The 14,273-nt window shown below is 40.4% G+C and overlaps 2 protein-coding genes across 2 annotated transcripts in view; both read left to right on the forward strand.

Moving 5' to 3' along the window:
- Positions 1 to 1,496: 1,496 nt before the first annotated feature.
- Positions 1,497 to 6,997, forward strand: LOC139216283 (5-hydroxytryptamine receptor 3A-like). The gene is made up of 9 exons (XM_070847374.1): positions 1,497 to 1,536; positions 1,618 to 1,781; positions 3,106 to 3,150; positions 3,277 to 3,386; positions 4,041 to 4,213; positions 4,323 to 4,483; positions 4,571 to 4,781; positions 4,857 to 4,997; positions 6,717 to 6,997. The coding sequence occupies exons 1-9, from the start codon at positions 1,497 to 1,499 to the stop codon at positions 6,995 to 6,997; spliced, it is 1,326 nt and encodes a 441-aa protein (XP_070703475.1).
- A 1,353-nt stretch (positions 6,998 to 8,350) lies between these two features.
- Positions 8,351 to 14,273, forward strand: part of tmem104 (transmembrane protein 104) — a 54,674-nt gene continuing 48,751 nt past the window's right edge. The window contains exons 1-4 of the mRNA XM_070848289.1: positions 8,351 to 8,495; positions 9,198 to 9,264; positions 10,731 to 10,852; positions 11,602 to 11,683. Coding sequence (XP_070704390.1) covers positions 9,220 to 9,264; positions 10,731 to 10,852; positions 11,602 to 11,683 — 249 coding nt within the window. The 5' untranslated portion in view covers positions 8,351 to 8,495; positions 9,198 to 9,219. The remainder of the gene's footprint in view (positions 8,496 to 9,197; positions 9,265 to 10,730; positions 10,853 to 11,601; positions 11,684 to 14,273) is intronic.

Consider the following 14,273-nt stretch of genomic DNA (forward strand, 5'->3'; position numbering starts at 1 on the left):
CCTGATCACAGTAGGTCCACTAAAAGAGCTTGTTTGATCCACTGACAGGCTCAGAGTGTTATTCTAAGTGTGTGACAGCATCATGGAAAGGATCCCTACAGAGAGAGACCTGGAAGATCCTTTTGGTTTAACCACAAACAGCACACACACCAGACTACATTCACTAAAACAGGGATTTTAGAGAACACGACACAGGAGCTGCTGCTCTGCTGCTGCTGCCTCGGTTGGTTAGTCTGTTTGTGTTATTGTGTGTTCCACACATGTGTTGGATCTGAACTAACCCTTGAAAACACCAAAGTCACACAATAACACAAACAAACTAACCGATCCAGGCAGCAGTAGACCAGCAGTTCCTGTGTTCTGTGAGGTAGAATTACTGTTTTTGTCAGTAGAGTCTGGTGGTTTTGAAGAGAGCGATAGAACAGAAATGAGAAATTAATTTGGTGCAAAAAAAAGTTTTAGTGATACTTTATTTCTTATAAGTGAGCAAGTTTTTAGTTCTATAATAAAACTAAAATGTGCATCTTTAAATTAAACAATCGTTACTATTCATATTTTCTCAACAATACGGGGGTTCACAGGTTCATGTCCACAAACTGTCAGTGGGAAACAGATCATTTCTATTGGGCAAAAGGGGTCTCAGTGTGAAACATATAATGTCTTTAATGTATTAGAGATGCCATGATTAAATAAACACTAACTGCTTTTAACTTCTTAGTTTGAGAAGAGTAAATGGTTTGTCATGCAAACTATAACATTTTCAAAATTAGAAATATAACTGAAGATCCACTTACTAACTTTTCTCTGGGGCTTTTATCGGCATCCTCATCAGCCGCTGTGCTGATGAAGACTGATTTAGTAAGATTCAGTAAGTAACCCTTCAGTCAAGATCAATTAGTCAAACTACTGTTCACTAGAATCAGTGTGACTGTTGATGCTCAAGTGAAGATTCATTCTGCAGCTCTTAAAACAGTCTCACCACAAGGTCCATTAGTGGGTGTTGTGGAGCTTTCTGTCTCACCACACTGTCTTCCACACTGCCATGGAGCTGTGGATTCTCAAGTGTCTCGTACCACCACTTCTTCGACTCAAGTCATATTTAGGAAACTGTTTTCTATGTGACTCAGACTCTGGGTAAGGACCATTTATTCATGTGCACCTGCAATTTAACTTCTTTTAATGTGAAAGTTTTTTTATATTCTAATTAAAAAAGCTGCTATTCATTGCTTGTCAGGTGTTTTTTCCTTGAGCACAGGTGTTGCAAGCGTAGAGAACAGTGTGCATGAAAAGTCTCCTCACGTTGACTGTTTGCTTCAGCTGCAGGCCAACAATAGAAATGTCCAGGTAATTAGTCTCTCAGAGCACAGCTGTCTCACACTTTGATTACATCCATTCATGTCTCTTCCGTACTGAACTCTTGTATTGTTCTGCTGGTTATCTAACACAGCTTTGCACTTTAAAAGGCTGTGCACTGATTGAGAAGAAGGCCGACAGCCATGGCAGCTCTGTGGATTCTGGCTTTTCTTGCTTTAATTGGTGAGTTATTACTTTAAACTTAAAATCTAGGCCCCGATTCTGTGTTTCCTTGTCTAGTAAGGTTTTTTGTCTCCTCCTCAGGTTTCTCCAGCAGTCAGACCTCAGACTGCTCATACCTTGTTCTTCTGAAACACTTGAACTTGACTCAAGCAAATGATGTTCTACAAATCATGCGGCCGGTGAAGAACTGGGCCACAGCCACCCTTGTTCAGCTGGACATGTTGGTGTACGGTATTTTAGGAGTGGTGAGCATCTTTATATCTCTATGTGCATGAATTGAGCTTTCAGAGGATCTGATTTTTTTAGTCATTTCTCCTGAAACACAAAATACAAGGTAGATTTTACTCTATGCAGTGGTGGAAGTAAGTACAAGTACTGCATTTCACTGGACTATTTCAGTTTTATCTTACTTTGTGTTTCCACTCTATGAACTATACTCTAAATTTATATTGCTGCTAGTTTATTAGGTACATCTTGTTTAAACTAATGTAGTGTGATGCCACAGTCCTGCAATAATTCCTAACAAAAGAAGGTATTTTGTTAAACTGACAGGTGTCTCTATTATTTTGTCCACCCTGCTTATATCAGTAAGGGTATGGGTAAATAACAGAAACACCTCTCTGTATAATGTGATGCAGTTCAACAGCACTAGAAAATACATCCTCCAAAATGATTAAGCAGTTGAATCAGCACGTCCCATTATTAATATTAAATCCTTCATGAGGGGAGGATTTATTGCAGGACTTTAGTGGCCTCATTAGTTGTAGGTTGTTGTAACTGGCACCTGAGTGTATTATCAACCTATAAAATATTAGACCTGTTCAGGCTGGAGTTGTGCAACCCTTTGCTGGGACCTACGTGAGGTCATCAAACCCCATTCACTAATAGAATAATTAAGTCGTAACTAACAGGAGAGTGAGAGTCAGTCAGCGGACGCCTGCTCAGTTCTGAGCAAAGGTCTGATCAGGCAAACTGCCACTACGTTAAAGCACCTGTGGGGATATATTATAGGTCCTTGAACCACGCCGCAGTCTATAAAACAGATGAAATCAGCCTCACATCACCCACATCAGTAAGAAAAAAAGATGTAGTAATGTGAGATGTTTATTACAGACCTCCTCATGTCCACAAAATGGATTTATTTTTATATCTTGTGCAACAAGATAAAAAGTATCATCTGTCAGGACTAATTTCACACCCTTTAAAAGGGCCGCTCAACATAATGACCGCTTTTACTGCTGATGCTTTAAGCACCTTTGGCTGGCATCGCTTCTCTCACTTGAGTTTTTAAATGCAGAACATTTACTTATAACAGCATATTTTTTTTACAGTGGGGTTGTTGAGTGAGACACTGCTGTGAGCTCCACAAATGAAATTCTGCTCACCTCTCTTTCGCAAGAGTGGCAAAATCTCAGGCAGAGAAAACGAACCAAAAAACTGTCTATGTGAATAGACACCACTAGATTTAAGTTATTTTTGTTTTCGGTGACAGGATGCTTTGTATTAAACGTGATATGTGTGTTGTTAATGTGCATGAATACTCACCACAGTGCTACTGATTATCTGCAGGATGAGAAGTCTCAAACTATCACCAGTCACATCTGGATCCACATGGTAAGAAATGATCATCAGTGCTCTGCTACCACCGAATATGTCGACTTCAGCATCTTCGTTTGGCCTCACACACTCAACAACGCGTGTCGTAAACAGTTTTAAAACCCACCTTTTTCCTTTTCCCAGCAATGGACAAATGAATTCCTAACTTGGAATTCATCCGACTTTTGTGGGATAAACATGTTGAATATTCCAAGATCGAGGCTGTGGATCCCAGATGTCAGCATCCAAGAGGAGTAAGTATTATTTATCACATGACTGCAGTTTGTGGTTCTGATGTGATGTGTTTCATAAAGAAGGTTCAGCCAAGCAGGACTCGTTGTGAAGAGCTTGTCTCGATAGAGCTTCATAAACTGAACCAAAAAGTCTTATATTTTTGTCCCATAGTCACCAAATGATCCAAAAAGCAAACTAGAGTGGTGACGATGATCAGGGTCCAAGCAGCCTGCGAGCACTTGGATGCTTGTATCCTCAAATGTCAAGAGACAAACTATGCAAATCTACTTTCAGGAACATTTGATGTAGCTTCTGACCTTCGGTGAGGACTTTTCCACGCGACTACATTTGTAGCTATTTTGATAAAAACCTCGTACATTGACTTACAGTGAGATCGGGGAGGTCTGTAGATGAACGTGACTCTGGGATATAACAGAAATATTAAGAATGAAATATTACCACAACAGCAACAGAAGCAGTGCTGCAAAAGCAAAGGCACAGATCCTTTGGCAGCATGTTGTAGACTCACAGACAACAGACTGCAGGATTCATATTTATTTTCTCTTTGCTGTAAAGAGGTAATAATTGCAGCACACGTGGTTTTTAATAAGAATAAGAAGATCCACTAATCCACTGTGTTTTTTTTGGCTTGTCTCTCTTCTTTGCCCCTTTAGCGCGTCTGATTCTGGCAGTATTAAACACAGTCCGTTTGTCAGTCTGTCATCCAACGGTTCCGTGCAATCGAACTCACGTCAGCGGCTGACCTCCACCTGTCAGCTGGATCTCTTGCTGTTCCCCTTTGATTTTCAGAACTGTAACATCACATTTTTCCCCATGAGCTCTGAAGGTAAATTGCAGAGATTAACTGCAGACACGCCTCCTTTTTTTTTTTTAACATCCAGAATTGCTTTGGAACATATGTAATTATTTGATACTTTTTTTTATTATGTGCACAGCAAGCGTTATAGAACTAGGAACACTCGTCAATGACTCAACCGTTTCTGAGTTGTCTGAGCTGATCATGGTTACAAGGGGCGAATGGGACCTTGAAGATATAGTCATTCTCCTTGAGCCTGCTATTAAGGGTGGTTCAAAAAATGGAAAACTTGTGTATTCGGTAAGAAAATATTCGTTATGAATCCTCAAAACGCCGTCCTCCAAGTGTGTTTGTCTCTAATTGATTTGACTGTTTTTTTCCTTTCAGGTAAAACTCGTCAGGAAGCCGATGCTTTATGTGATAAATTTAATTGTGCCCCTGTTCTATTTACTGGTCCTGGATTTGGCCTCCTTCTTCATCAATGGGGCCAGGGGAGAAAAGCTGGGCTTCAAAGTGACCATACTGCTGTCCATCTCCGTCTTACTGCTGATTCTGAAGGACATGCTGCCCTCCACTGAAGAAAATCTGCCACTGATGGGTGAGCTGCCTCACGGACCTCAGAGTGTTCAGCATCTTCACCCTGACCTCTAATGTCTCTGCACCTTTATTCCAGCCAACTACTGTGTGGTGATCTTTGCCCTGGTGGGGTTAAGTGTTCTGGAGGCCATGCTGGTGAGCTTCCTATCAGACCTTGATGATTATCAGAAGGCTGAAAGATCTGTGAAAATCGAGCTGGAGGCCGACAACCACAAAGGTACGTTTTCTGATTTTTGCAAAGACTTAATAAAAACGAGGTTAACAGAGCACGTTTCCCACATTTTTTCATGACGATAAACTGAAGTTGGAAATGTTTGACTCAACAAGTTTAAGAGGACCACCTCAGTTTATTTATTTCTTTTGCTCTGTCTGAGTATCTGGTGCCTCTTTTGGGCTTCGTTCCTCTGAGGATTCGGCTCCTGAACTGGATCATATGGAGCTTAGTAATAATCACCAATAAAACCAGCGAAACAGCAGAAGACATCACCTGTAACCCCAGAATAAGATTCCTTTTGATTATTGTCATTTTATCCAAAGCGCTGTGCAAGTACATTTACTCAAGTACTGTAACTAAATACACATTTACAGTACTTAACTTACATTTTAATGTCATGTTCCACCTCTGCTCTCTTTCATCTCAGAGAGAAATATTGCACATTTTGCTTCACCACATTTATCAGACTGCTTGACTGACAGCTAGTTACGTTACAAATTAAGATTTTTGCACACAAAACTATATGAAGAGTTTATAGAATATAATGTTTTGTTGTGAATTAAGCCCAATAGTTTATACATGCTGGTCAATTGAGTGATTAAAATAGATGGATGTATTTTGATAATCATTTCATTTTTATGTAAAAACATTTCATGCTTCCAGCTTCTCAAAGAAGAAGATTTGCTGCTTTTCACTTGAATGATTTGAATGTGTTTCAATAATGTTGGGCTTTGGACTGTAAGTATGGTGAAGGAGTCACTTTGGATTGTGACGCCATTTTTCACTTTTCTTTTTACAAACAAAACAATCAATCGATTGATGGAAAAAATAATCAGCAAATGAAGTAATATTTTCAATGCAGGACTTTTATTTGTAACAGAGTATTTTTATTATTATGGTATTAGCACTGAATCTGAGTACTTCCTCCAGCACTGTGGCTTGGTATCATTAGCAATGTTTAATACTACCGGTAGTTAGATATCCGACTTACGTCCTTAACTGATACTTCGAGTTTAGCAACATTCTGCAAAACCCTTTTTCATTTGATAAAACAAAACATATTTCAAAAATATGAACATTTGTGTAGCCCCCAGTAGAAATATAGACGTTATTGAGTTAAATAATAATAAAAAAGACAATAAATCTACAAACGTTCAGTCGACAGTTTTCACTAAAGACACGTTTCAGTCAGTACAGTGTTGAGGCTCGATGCCTCTTCATCCCTACTCAGAATTTAAGATCAATTTTATTATGTAGTTTGGCAGCAAGACTTTAGGAAGGAAATGACAAATGTCATGTTTCCTTAAACTTGCCTTGAGGCCTTTTAGGTCACTTGGGGGCAACACAAGAAGCTGTAAACACCACATCTGACATAATATCACATCAATATCAATATCAACACCAAAACAATTTCTCAGTAAAGCCGAATGGAACTGCAGACCAAGGACAAACACTGATTAATGCAGCTTTAAACCATCTTGCTTGTGTCCATGGGTTGAATGGAAGTCCAGTATTCACTGTCTGGGGGGAACACCCGGCTCTTTAGCTGCTAAGTGCTCCGTAAAGCTGAGCAGAGCTGCAGGTTGTAGAATTTTCTGTAGGTTTATCACCACCAAAGGCCCCTTCCACATTACCATTTCACATCAGGTATTCACATCCCAATCCACATGCATCAGTGATTAATTCTTATTCTGCCAAACAATCTCTTCTCTTTCCCAACAGAGCCTGATTTAGCTCAAGAGGAAGGCCAGATGAAGCCACAGCAAAGTCACCTTCCTCTGAATGGGCCCAGTAGCAACGACCTGCTGAATCTACTCCTGGAGGAAATGAAGGCAGCCCGACAGGAAGCTGAAAGACGAGACACAGACATGGGAGTGCTTGGATTCTACAAAAGACAGGCCTGCATCATAGACACTGTGTTCTTCTTCCTCTATTTTTTAACTGTTGTTATTTATCTGATATACATGTATTCAATATGGATACACCAATACTGTATTTCATAATCTAGTAATTAGATGATGTGTGAGTGTATATGCTCTTACATTCGACTATGGTGGGTTTTTGATTAAACATCCCCTGCAGTTAACACAGATAAACACATGCAGGGAAAGAAAACAGACATTTTCTGTCCTTTAATAATTCTACTACTTTTTCTCTTGCAATCATGACCCTACGACCTCCATACAAAGTACAGAATATAAGAATGACTGTATGGACAATATGTTATAGATCAAAATAAAGGTGATTTGTCTTTATATTGGTGTTTCTATATTGAATGTGTTGCACAAGATAAAAGTGAAGGAGACAATGAAGGAAATGAGAGGGGTTTATAGAGAGAGGGTTTATAATTGGAAGGTGGCATTTATGCATTGTGGAATGGGAAAACTATAAGAGCTCTTATTGAAGGACTGTGATTATGTACCTTATTGAAAGGAACTCGGAGTTTCTTTCTCAGGAAACGTGGAGAAAACTGTCCATACCTAATTTCTAATGAATTTAAATTCAAATAACATGCAATGATTTCTTTTTATTTGATGAACCCCATTTTGGGAACATTTTAGCCTGAATACTGCACCCTGCTTCCTCTACTCACACCACAGCAGCCAGGTAGCCCAGATGTTCCCAAATTTAGAGGGATGTTTAAAGCTGTTCTGGGGCTGCAGCATGAACACATTTTAAAAGCACCATCACTCTACTGAAAGTGAAAATGAACGTTGACTGGAGGCAGGCACAGACAGGTGTGCATGTCTCATGTGTCATATGTCCACATGTGTCATATGACTGAGTGCTGGTACAGGGGTCGGTCGTTTTGAGAACCTCAGCAGCACGGAGGGGCGGGTGCAAGCAAATCCTGAACACCGCGATTTAAAGATTTGCTCGTCTAATCTAGATTTACCAAAGTGACCCATATCGAATATGTTTAACATTTTTAAAATGTTGGGTTGCACTGGATTTACTGCGGTAAAATCCCAAATAACTTCAGGGACAGCGTGGATACACAAAACACGCTCTCTCACTCTGATTGGATGGACTGCACCTCGTGATTCGTTTTCCGCAACAACAACATACCGAGGAAACCAACTGACAGGTGGATTAAGCTAAACAATATAATAACGAAGACAACTTCATTGTCATTACATAATAAAAGCGTTATTATATCAACCCCTGATTTATGACGAGGAGGTTTTACTTTGAAAGGTAATACCGGAAGTGTGGATTTACGTTAGCGCTAGCTTGACTAGCCTGTCCCCTCATCTCTGGTTCCTGCTGGAGCAGGTCAGCTGCTTGGGTAGTTTACTGCCTCAGTTAGCAGTGTTTGAGTCTTAACTGCCTTTTTAACTGACTTTTATCTCCCGTCTTTCAACGAAACAGCTCATGTTAGCCAGGCGGCGAGGCTGTTGGTTTATTCGGCTAGTTAGCTAGTGAGGATCTGATCCAGCTGACAGCTTGGAGCATCCTGCTAGCCTAGCAGCTAAATTAGCTAAATACACTGGAAAGAAGGTGAGAGGTGTTTGCTTTTTTAAATGCCAGCGACAGGATTACCCAGACAGCTTCTCACTTTTATCAGTGTCCTTTATGAACAATAATATCTAATAGATGTGTAGTTGTGTGTGATAGCTAGTCTGTCCTAACGTACGCTTCCAGATGCTTAGCTAGCGAGAAAACGTCAGTTTATGGATCAATGATGACTTAAACTCAGAACTTTGTACAACCAGGAGAGCTGGTGCAAGCAGACATGCACTTCACAAAACACACGAATCACTGTCATGAATCAGATGAAATAAGCCCACAAGCTCCGTCACCAGACCGCACAGCACTGAGGGCTAGACATTTGTTAAAAGACTCGTTTGTGTTAAAATACGAGCTGCTTAGTGACTTGTGTGTATGCCGAATTGAAAAGCGGTTCTTAAAATGTAAGAAATGTTTTTAATCTATATTGTTAACGTATCTGTTTTTTAATTATGGTAAAATTAAATACTAATTGCAAGATATGTGACTGGAGTTCCTTTTCTGTGCAAGATCGAACTGGACTACCAGTTATTGTATCTATTTAGCAGATACTCATATATTAAAGACCTCGCACAACCAACCAATTTTTGGCAATACTGCACTTAAATATCGTGACACCGCTGATGCCAATAAATGTTTGAATAAGAAAAGACAGAACTGGCTTCAGCTACCTTGCTGTTGTTTTGCCCTCAGGTGAGGACCAGTGACGTCAACCATGGCAGGTGGAATTACAGAGTCCGGGGAACCCTACTCCGCATTCGTGAGTATCATCATGCAGAATTCTGTGGTTAATTACCAATCTCCTCTAGATCATCTGTGGCCAGGCACATGTTACACCACGGTGCAATTGTAAAAGGTTCTGAGAGTTCTGAAAAAAGTGGATTGTCAAAAGGCTTTGTGGTAGCCAGGGTTCCACTGGACTGGGTCAAATAAACATCTAAACAGCTGAAGAAACTATTCTGCTCTGGTGACTTGTACATACTTTACGTTTTGTGTAATGGAATGCGTTGTATTGAACTACATTCCTATCTTGATACTTTATAAACTTAGAAATGGTTTCAGTTGTTTCATGTGGGTCATCAAATGAGTTATTCTTTGTAAGCAGTGATGGTGCTTATGAAAGTGCAGTGAACAATAAAGAGGAAGCTAAAATGCTCACATATGCTCTTTTTTATGGTCTGGACTCAGACTTTTGACAACTCATTTAGGAAGTCCCTGACTCTGCTTACGTCAGCATGACTTTGCCTCAAAGATTAAGTTCTGCTGGTCGAGTGTTTTTCCCAGTGAGCGAAAGCTTTGAATCATTGAAGCACTCTGTTACATGATAAGGCTAAGGGCAGCGTGAGCAGCCCAGTTGTCATCCCTGATCGATCATTTCACCGAGTAGACTCATCCAGGCTGCTGAGGAGCACCTGATACTGTAGTGCCTGAGTTTCTGTACTTAAGAAAATGTACATGAAGTAAATCATTATGCATTATCTGCAGGGTCTGAATGGAACTTAAAGCCAAAGGTCCCCGGTTCCTTCAGCCCACATGTCGTGATGTCTCTGGGCAAGCCACTGAAGCCAAACTTGCTGAATAGATTCATAGATTTCTCCTGTGTGAACAATATTTGATGTAAAAGCACTTTGAGTGGTCCAAAAGACTACAAAGGCACCATACAAGTACAGCCCATTTACCATAAGCCAAGAAATGTACTGCTGTGGACACCTAAAGAATCAACATCAGTTTAAATGTACACTATATTTAGAACCTTTTCACTGCATCAGAGAGCCTTTTCCAATGCAGAAATTAAACCACTCTTTTTCTCTTTGCTCTCTTTGTGAGGGAAAATTACTTTTTTTTTTTTTTTAGTCAGTGGAGTCTGGTGGCTTTAAACGGAGAGAGGGAATGGCTTCATTTCCCTGCAGGAAAGGGCTTTCTGACAAGTGTTGAAAATATTCTGTTTTTTATTCAGTTATTGGACTTTTTTAGGTGGGCTAAGATACGTTTTACAATGCTTAGTATCTGTGCTGGGAAGGGGGTGTACTGACTGCTGTAGGTGCTACACTGACTATGGATCAGTACCTCATACACCCCCCACTTATATGTACAGTATATATACTGATATATGTATAACGCCACTTGTATCCCTTTGAGGAGATAAAATGAAGTAGTTTTCTAGTGAAATTGCTGCAGGTCTTGCTAGACATTGTCTATACCCTCCATTGTACACGTCTTCTGCAGGTGGGGCTGGTGTATATGTTCAATCTGATTGTGGGAACAGGAGCTCTGACGATGCCCAAAGCCTTCGCTACAGCTGGTTGGGTGGTCAGCATAGCACTCATCTCCTTTTTAGGATTCATGAGGTGAGTCAGAATGTCACAAGTCTTTGGTTTCTACATAAATTGAGTTTAAGTATGAGATCTTGATCTTGTGATATTGAGGCGTATGAACAAAGACTGTTTGAGGAGACCTTACAGTGCTGTGGATTATATAAAGTGTAAGGCTGCTCAGTGCATTCATCTTAAGCTAAGTTATAATAAATAAATATGAACATAACAAATACAAGGTTATGAATATGTTTGCGTTTTTATTAATTTAGAAGTGTGAGCTCATTTAAATACATCAAGTAAACACTGAAGTTGCTCTTAAATTCAAGATGGTAGTGCTTTTTTTTAAGGGAGAAGATTTCCTTCTCTCACATACTTGCAGAAACTTGTTTTCACGTGAAGCAACGATTCGCCCTGGATAGCAGGTAAAATGTGCTACAGGGAGAAATGTCAGGCAGACCTGTTAGTGATTTCGACAGAGCGTGGGAAAAACATCACATTATTTGCTCCAACTGAGAAAAGTCTCTTCCACACAGTCAGACCAAACTGTGTAAATTCAGGAGTAACAAAACCCCTGATTAAATAAAATAGAATGTAAATAGGAAACAGGAGGCAGATGTGGAAAATGCCAGCTGCTGCTCTCGTCTCTGTGAAACATATGGTGGTGGTGCAAAAGTATGATATATTTGTTATGCACGAGTATTGCTCTACACTGGGGTCATTAATAGCGTCTCAATAACATCAACAACAGTCTTATCCTTCCTTCCTCCGTCTCCTCTCACCAGCTACATGACCACCACGTTCGTGATTGAGGCGATGGCGGCAGCCAATGCTAAGCTACGCTGGAAGAGGGCAGAGCATGAAGAGGTGAGATAACAAACTGTGGTGGAGCAGAGTATTACTCTATATGCAAATGTATCTTATAGGATGTTGGCTGGACTGATGATTCTCTGTTTGGTATAAGAATCAAGTATATGTTCCTCTCTGGCACTGGAGAGCTTGTCTAATAACATGGCACAAAAAAGTGGAACAGATGTTCATATAAATGCTGCACAGGGACTTTTCCTTAGCTCTGCTTAATGTGCTGTCAGATCTTGTGTAGAAGCCTATTTAGGCAGCTAATAACAGAGTGGGTTTAATCTTTTTTTACAGAGATAAACCAGTGAAATAATCTGTGTCAGAATAAACACAAATCAAGAGTGATTTCACCCAGAGAGAGTGATGGTGTGCTTAAGTTGAACCACATTGCAGACAGATTAGAAAAAAAACAAAAAAAAAGACAAAACTATCCTTTCTTCCTTTAGAGCGCACCGGATCCAGTGTGTTTCCTGGATTCTCAAAATAGACTTATGCAAATCCTGCTGTGGGACAGATTTGGCTCTGAAAACACAAATACTGGATAACATGGGAGCGTGCAGTCAGCAGTAGTACTCTCAGGATAAAACTGTTTTACAATGGATTTATATTGTTGTAACATTGCTGATGTGGATTTCTCACAATTTGCATTGCTCACTGACAGTAAAAGTGCAGAATCATCAGTCTACCTCACTGAGTTGAGTTAAAGCTGGACTTATACTTTGTGCAAGGGTTAGTGGCTTGTTATAGATAGCCAAGGCAAAGGCTTTGATTTTCTAGTTCTGTACGTTAGGTGCGTTAGGTCAGGACTGGAGAACAGTGTCGCCTGTCACAGGGCTCAGCAGATTCAGGACGGGACAGCCTGATACCCACTGCAGGCCTTACATCAATTAAAACATCATCTAACATGAATACTGGGCTTCCATAGGAATGCTCCCAATTTGGCACATTTTCCTGTGTATTGATAAGAGAACAGGGGTCAGCCACAATCTATTGCTATGATTACATTCTTCCATTCACTGTGAGAGGGGAGCGTGGTCAGCAGGGTGAGCAGATATCTAAAGCTTTCTTCACATGACTTAAAGCTTCCCTGTGAAGTTTTGACCTCCGGCTGTTTCCTCTATGTGTAGATCCTTGTTTGTTTATCTCGTGCATGCCGAGGAGGTCGCACACGCACCCGTGCATACATGTGATACGGTACATATTCCCACCAAAGGTTTCACACTATTTCACTGATCAAGATGTGCAGCAGTGCTCCAGCAAAGTCAGGGAAGAAGAAGGCTGCAAGCTAGTTAAAACATGGTAAAGGACAATGTTCCTTCAGTTGTTTATCCAAAACAAGAATTGCCCTGAGCCAATCCCAGCTGACTTTGGGTGAGTGAGGTGGAGTACACCCTGGACTGGTCGCCAGTCAATCACAGGGCTGACACACACAGACAGATAGCTATTCACATTCACACCTACGGGCAGTTTAGAGTCACCAATTAAGCTAACCTATGTTTTAGGACTGGCGGAAGCCGGAGTATCCGGAAAGAACCCACACAAGTACGGGGGAACATAGAGAGTATAAAGTACACAGAGAGTTCCAGTCTGGATTTGAGAGGCAACAGTGCTAACCTCTGCAACACTGTGCTGCCCCGAATATCTATACCAATCATTCAAAACGTCATGATAACTGAAGTGAAGGTCGCTGCTCTGGGATCCTTTTTAATCATAGTCCATATTCGACATTTAAGACGCCTGGCAGGAAACATCTTGGCAGTGTTCAAGTATTTCTGCAGCACTAAAGCTGAGTGACCTTTCCTATTAATTATGTTGGTAGTTTATCACAATAGACATCTCTTCCTCTTCACATTTGATACAATGATTGTTTTTATTTGTAGCACCATAAAATAATTAGACTATAGAATATTTCATGTTTGAAGCCTGAAATGAAGTCTACTCTGAAATCCAAGGCTCTATATTTTATTTAAAGAGCTGTGGTTCTTTTATTGTCCAATCGTAGCAAAAGTGAAATGTGTCTCTTGCCACCCGTCTATAAGAAAGCCAATTTGTATGAAGCCGTCGGCATAAGGCTGCATTCGATTACCAAGGGGAACGACTCGGTCTTCAATCATTTTTACTTTGACTAAGAAAAAGACTTTGTGCACTCAAAATGGCTTGGCCTTTGCTTTTTGTTTCTCCCCTGGTACAGAAGTCATCTTGCTTAATGCTTGTGGGTTTCCAGTTGAGGAGTTATGAGCTCAAAGAAAATAGCCTGACTCTAACTGAGGCCCAAACACTTGGCCTTGATTCATGGCTCCTGTACACCTCTCAGCCTTTTCCTCCCACATAATGGAAAACAAGAGAGGCAGAAAACTGGAAATGTTTGCCGCTGAATGCTTTTTATTATTCTCTGCTTGAGTGAAGCATATTAGCAACCCATGCATGACATATGTCTTGCAAGAAAAGTCTCATATAAGTTTATTGTGCAGAAAGGGGAAAGTTGAGATGATGAGTAAGAGAGTGGTCCTTCTGTCTGCATTGTTTGCTGAAGAAATACTTTTAAACCAGCTCATATGGATTTGTAGGAAAAGATTAAGCAAAGTATCAGACTTTGGCC

Source organism: Pempheris klunzingeri, chromosome 17, assembly GCF_042242105.1.
Source record: "Pempheris klunzingeri isolate RE-2024b chromosome 17, fPemKlu1.hap1, whole genome shotgun sequence".
NCBI lineage: Eukaryota > Metazoa > Chordata > Actinopteri > Acropomatiformes > Pempheridae > Pempheris > Pempheris klunzingeri.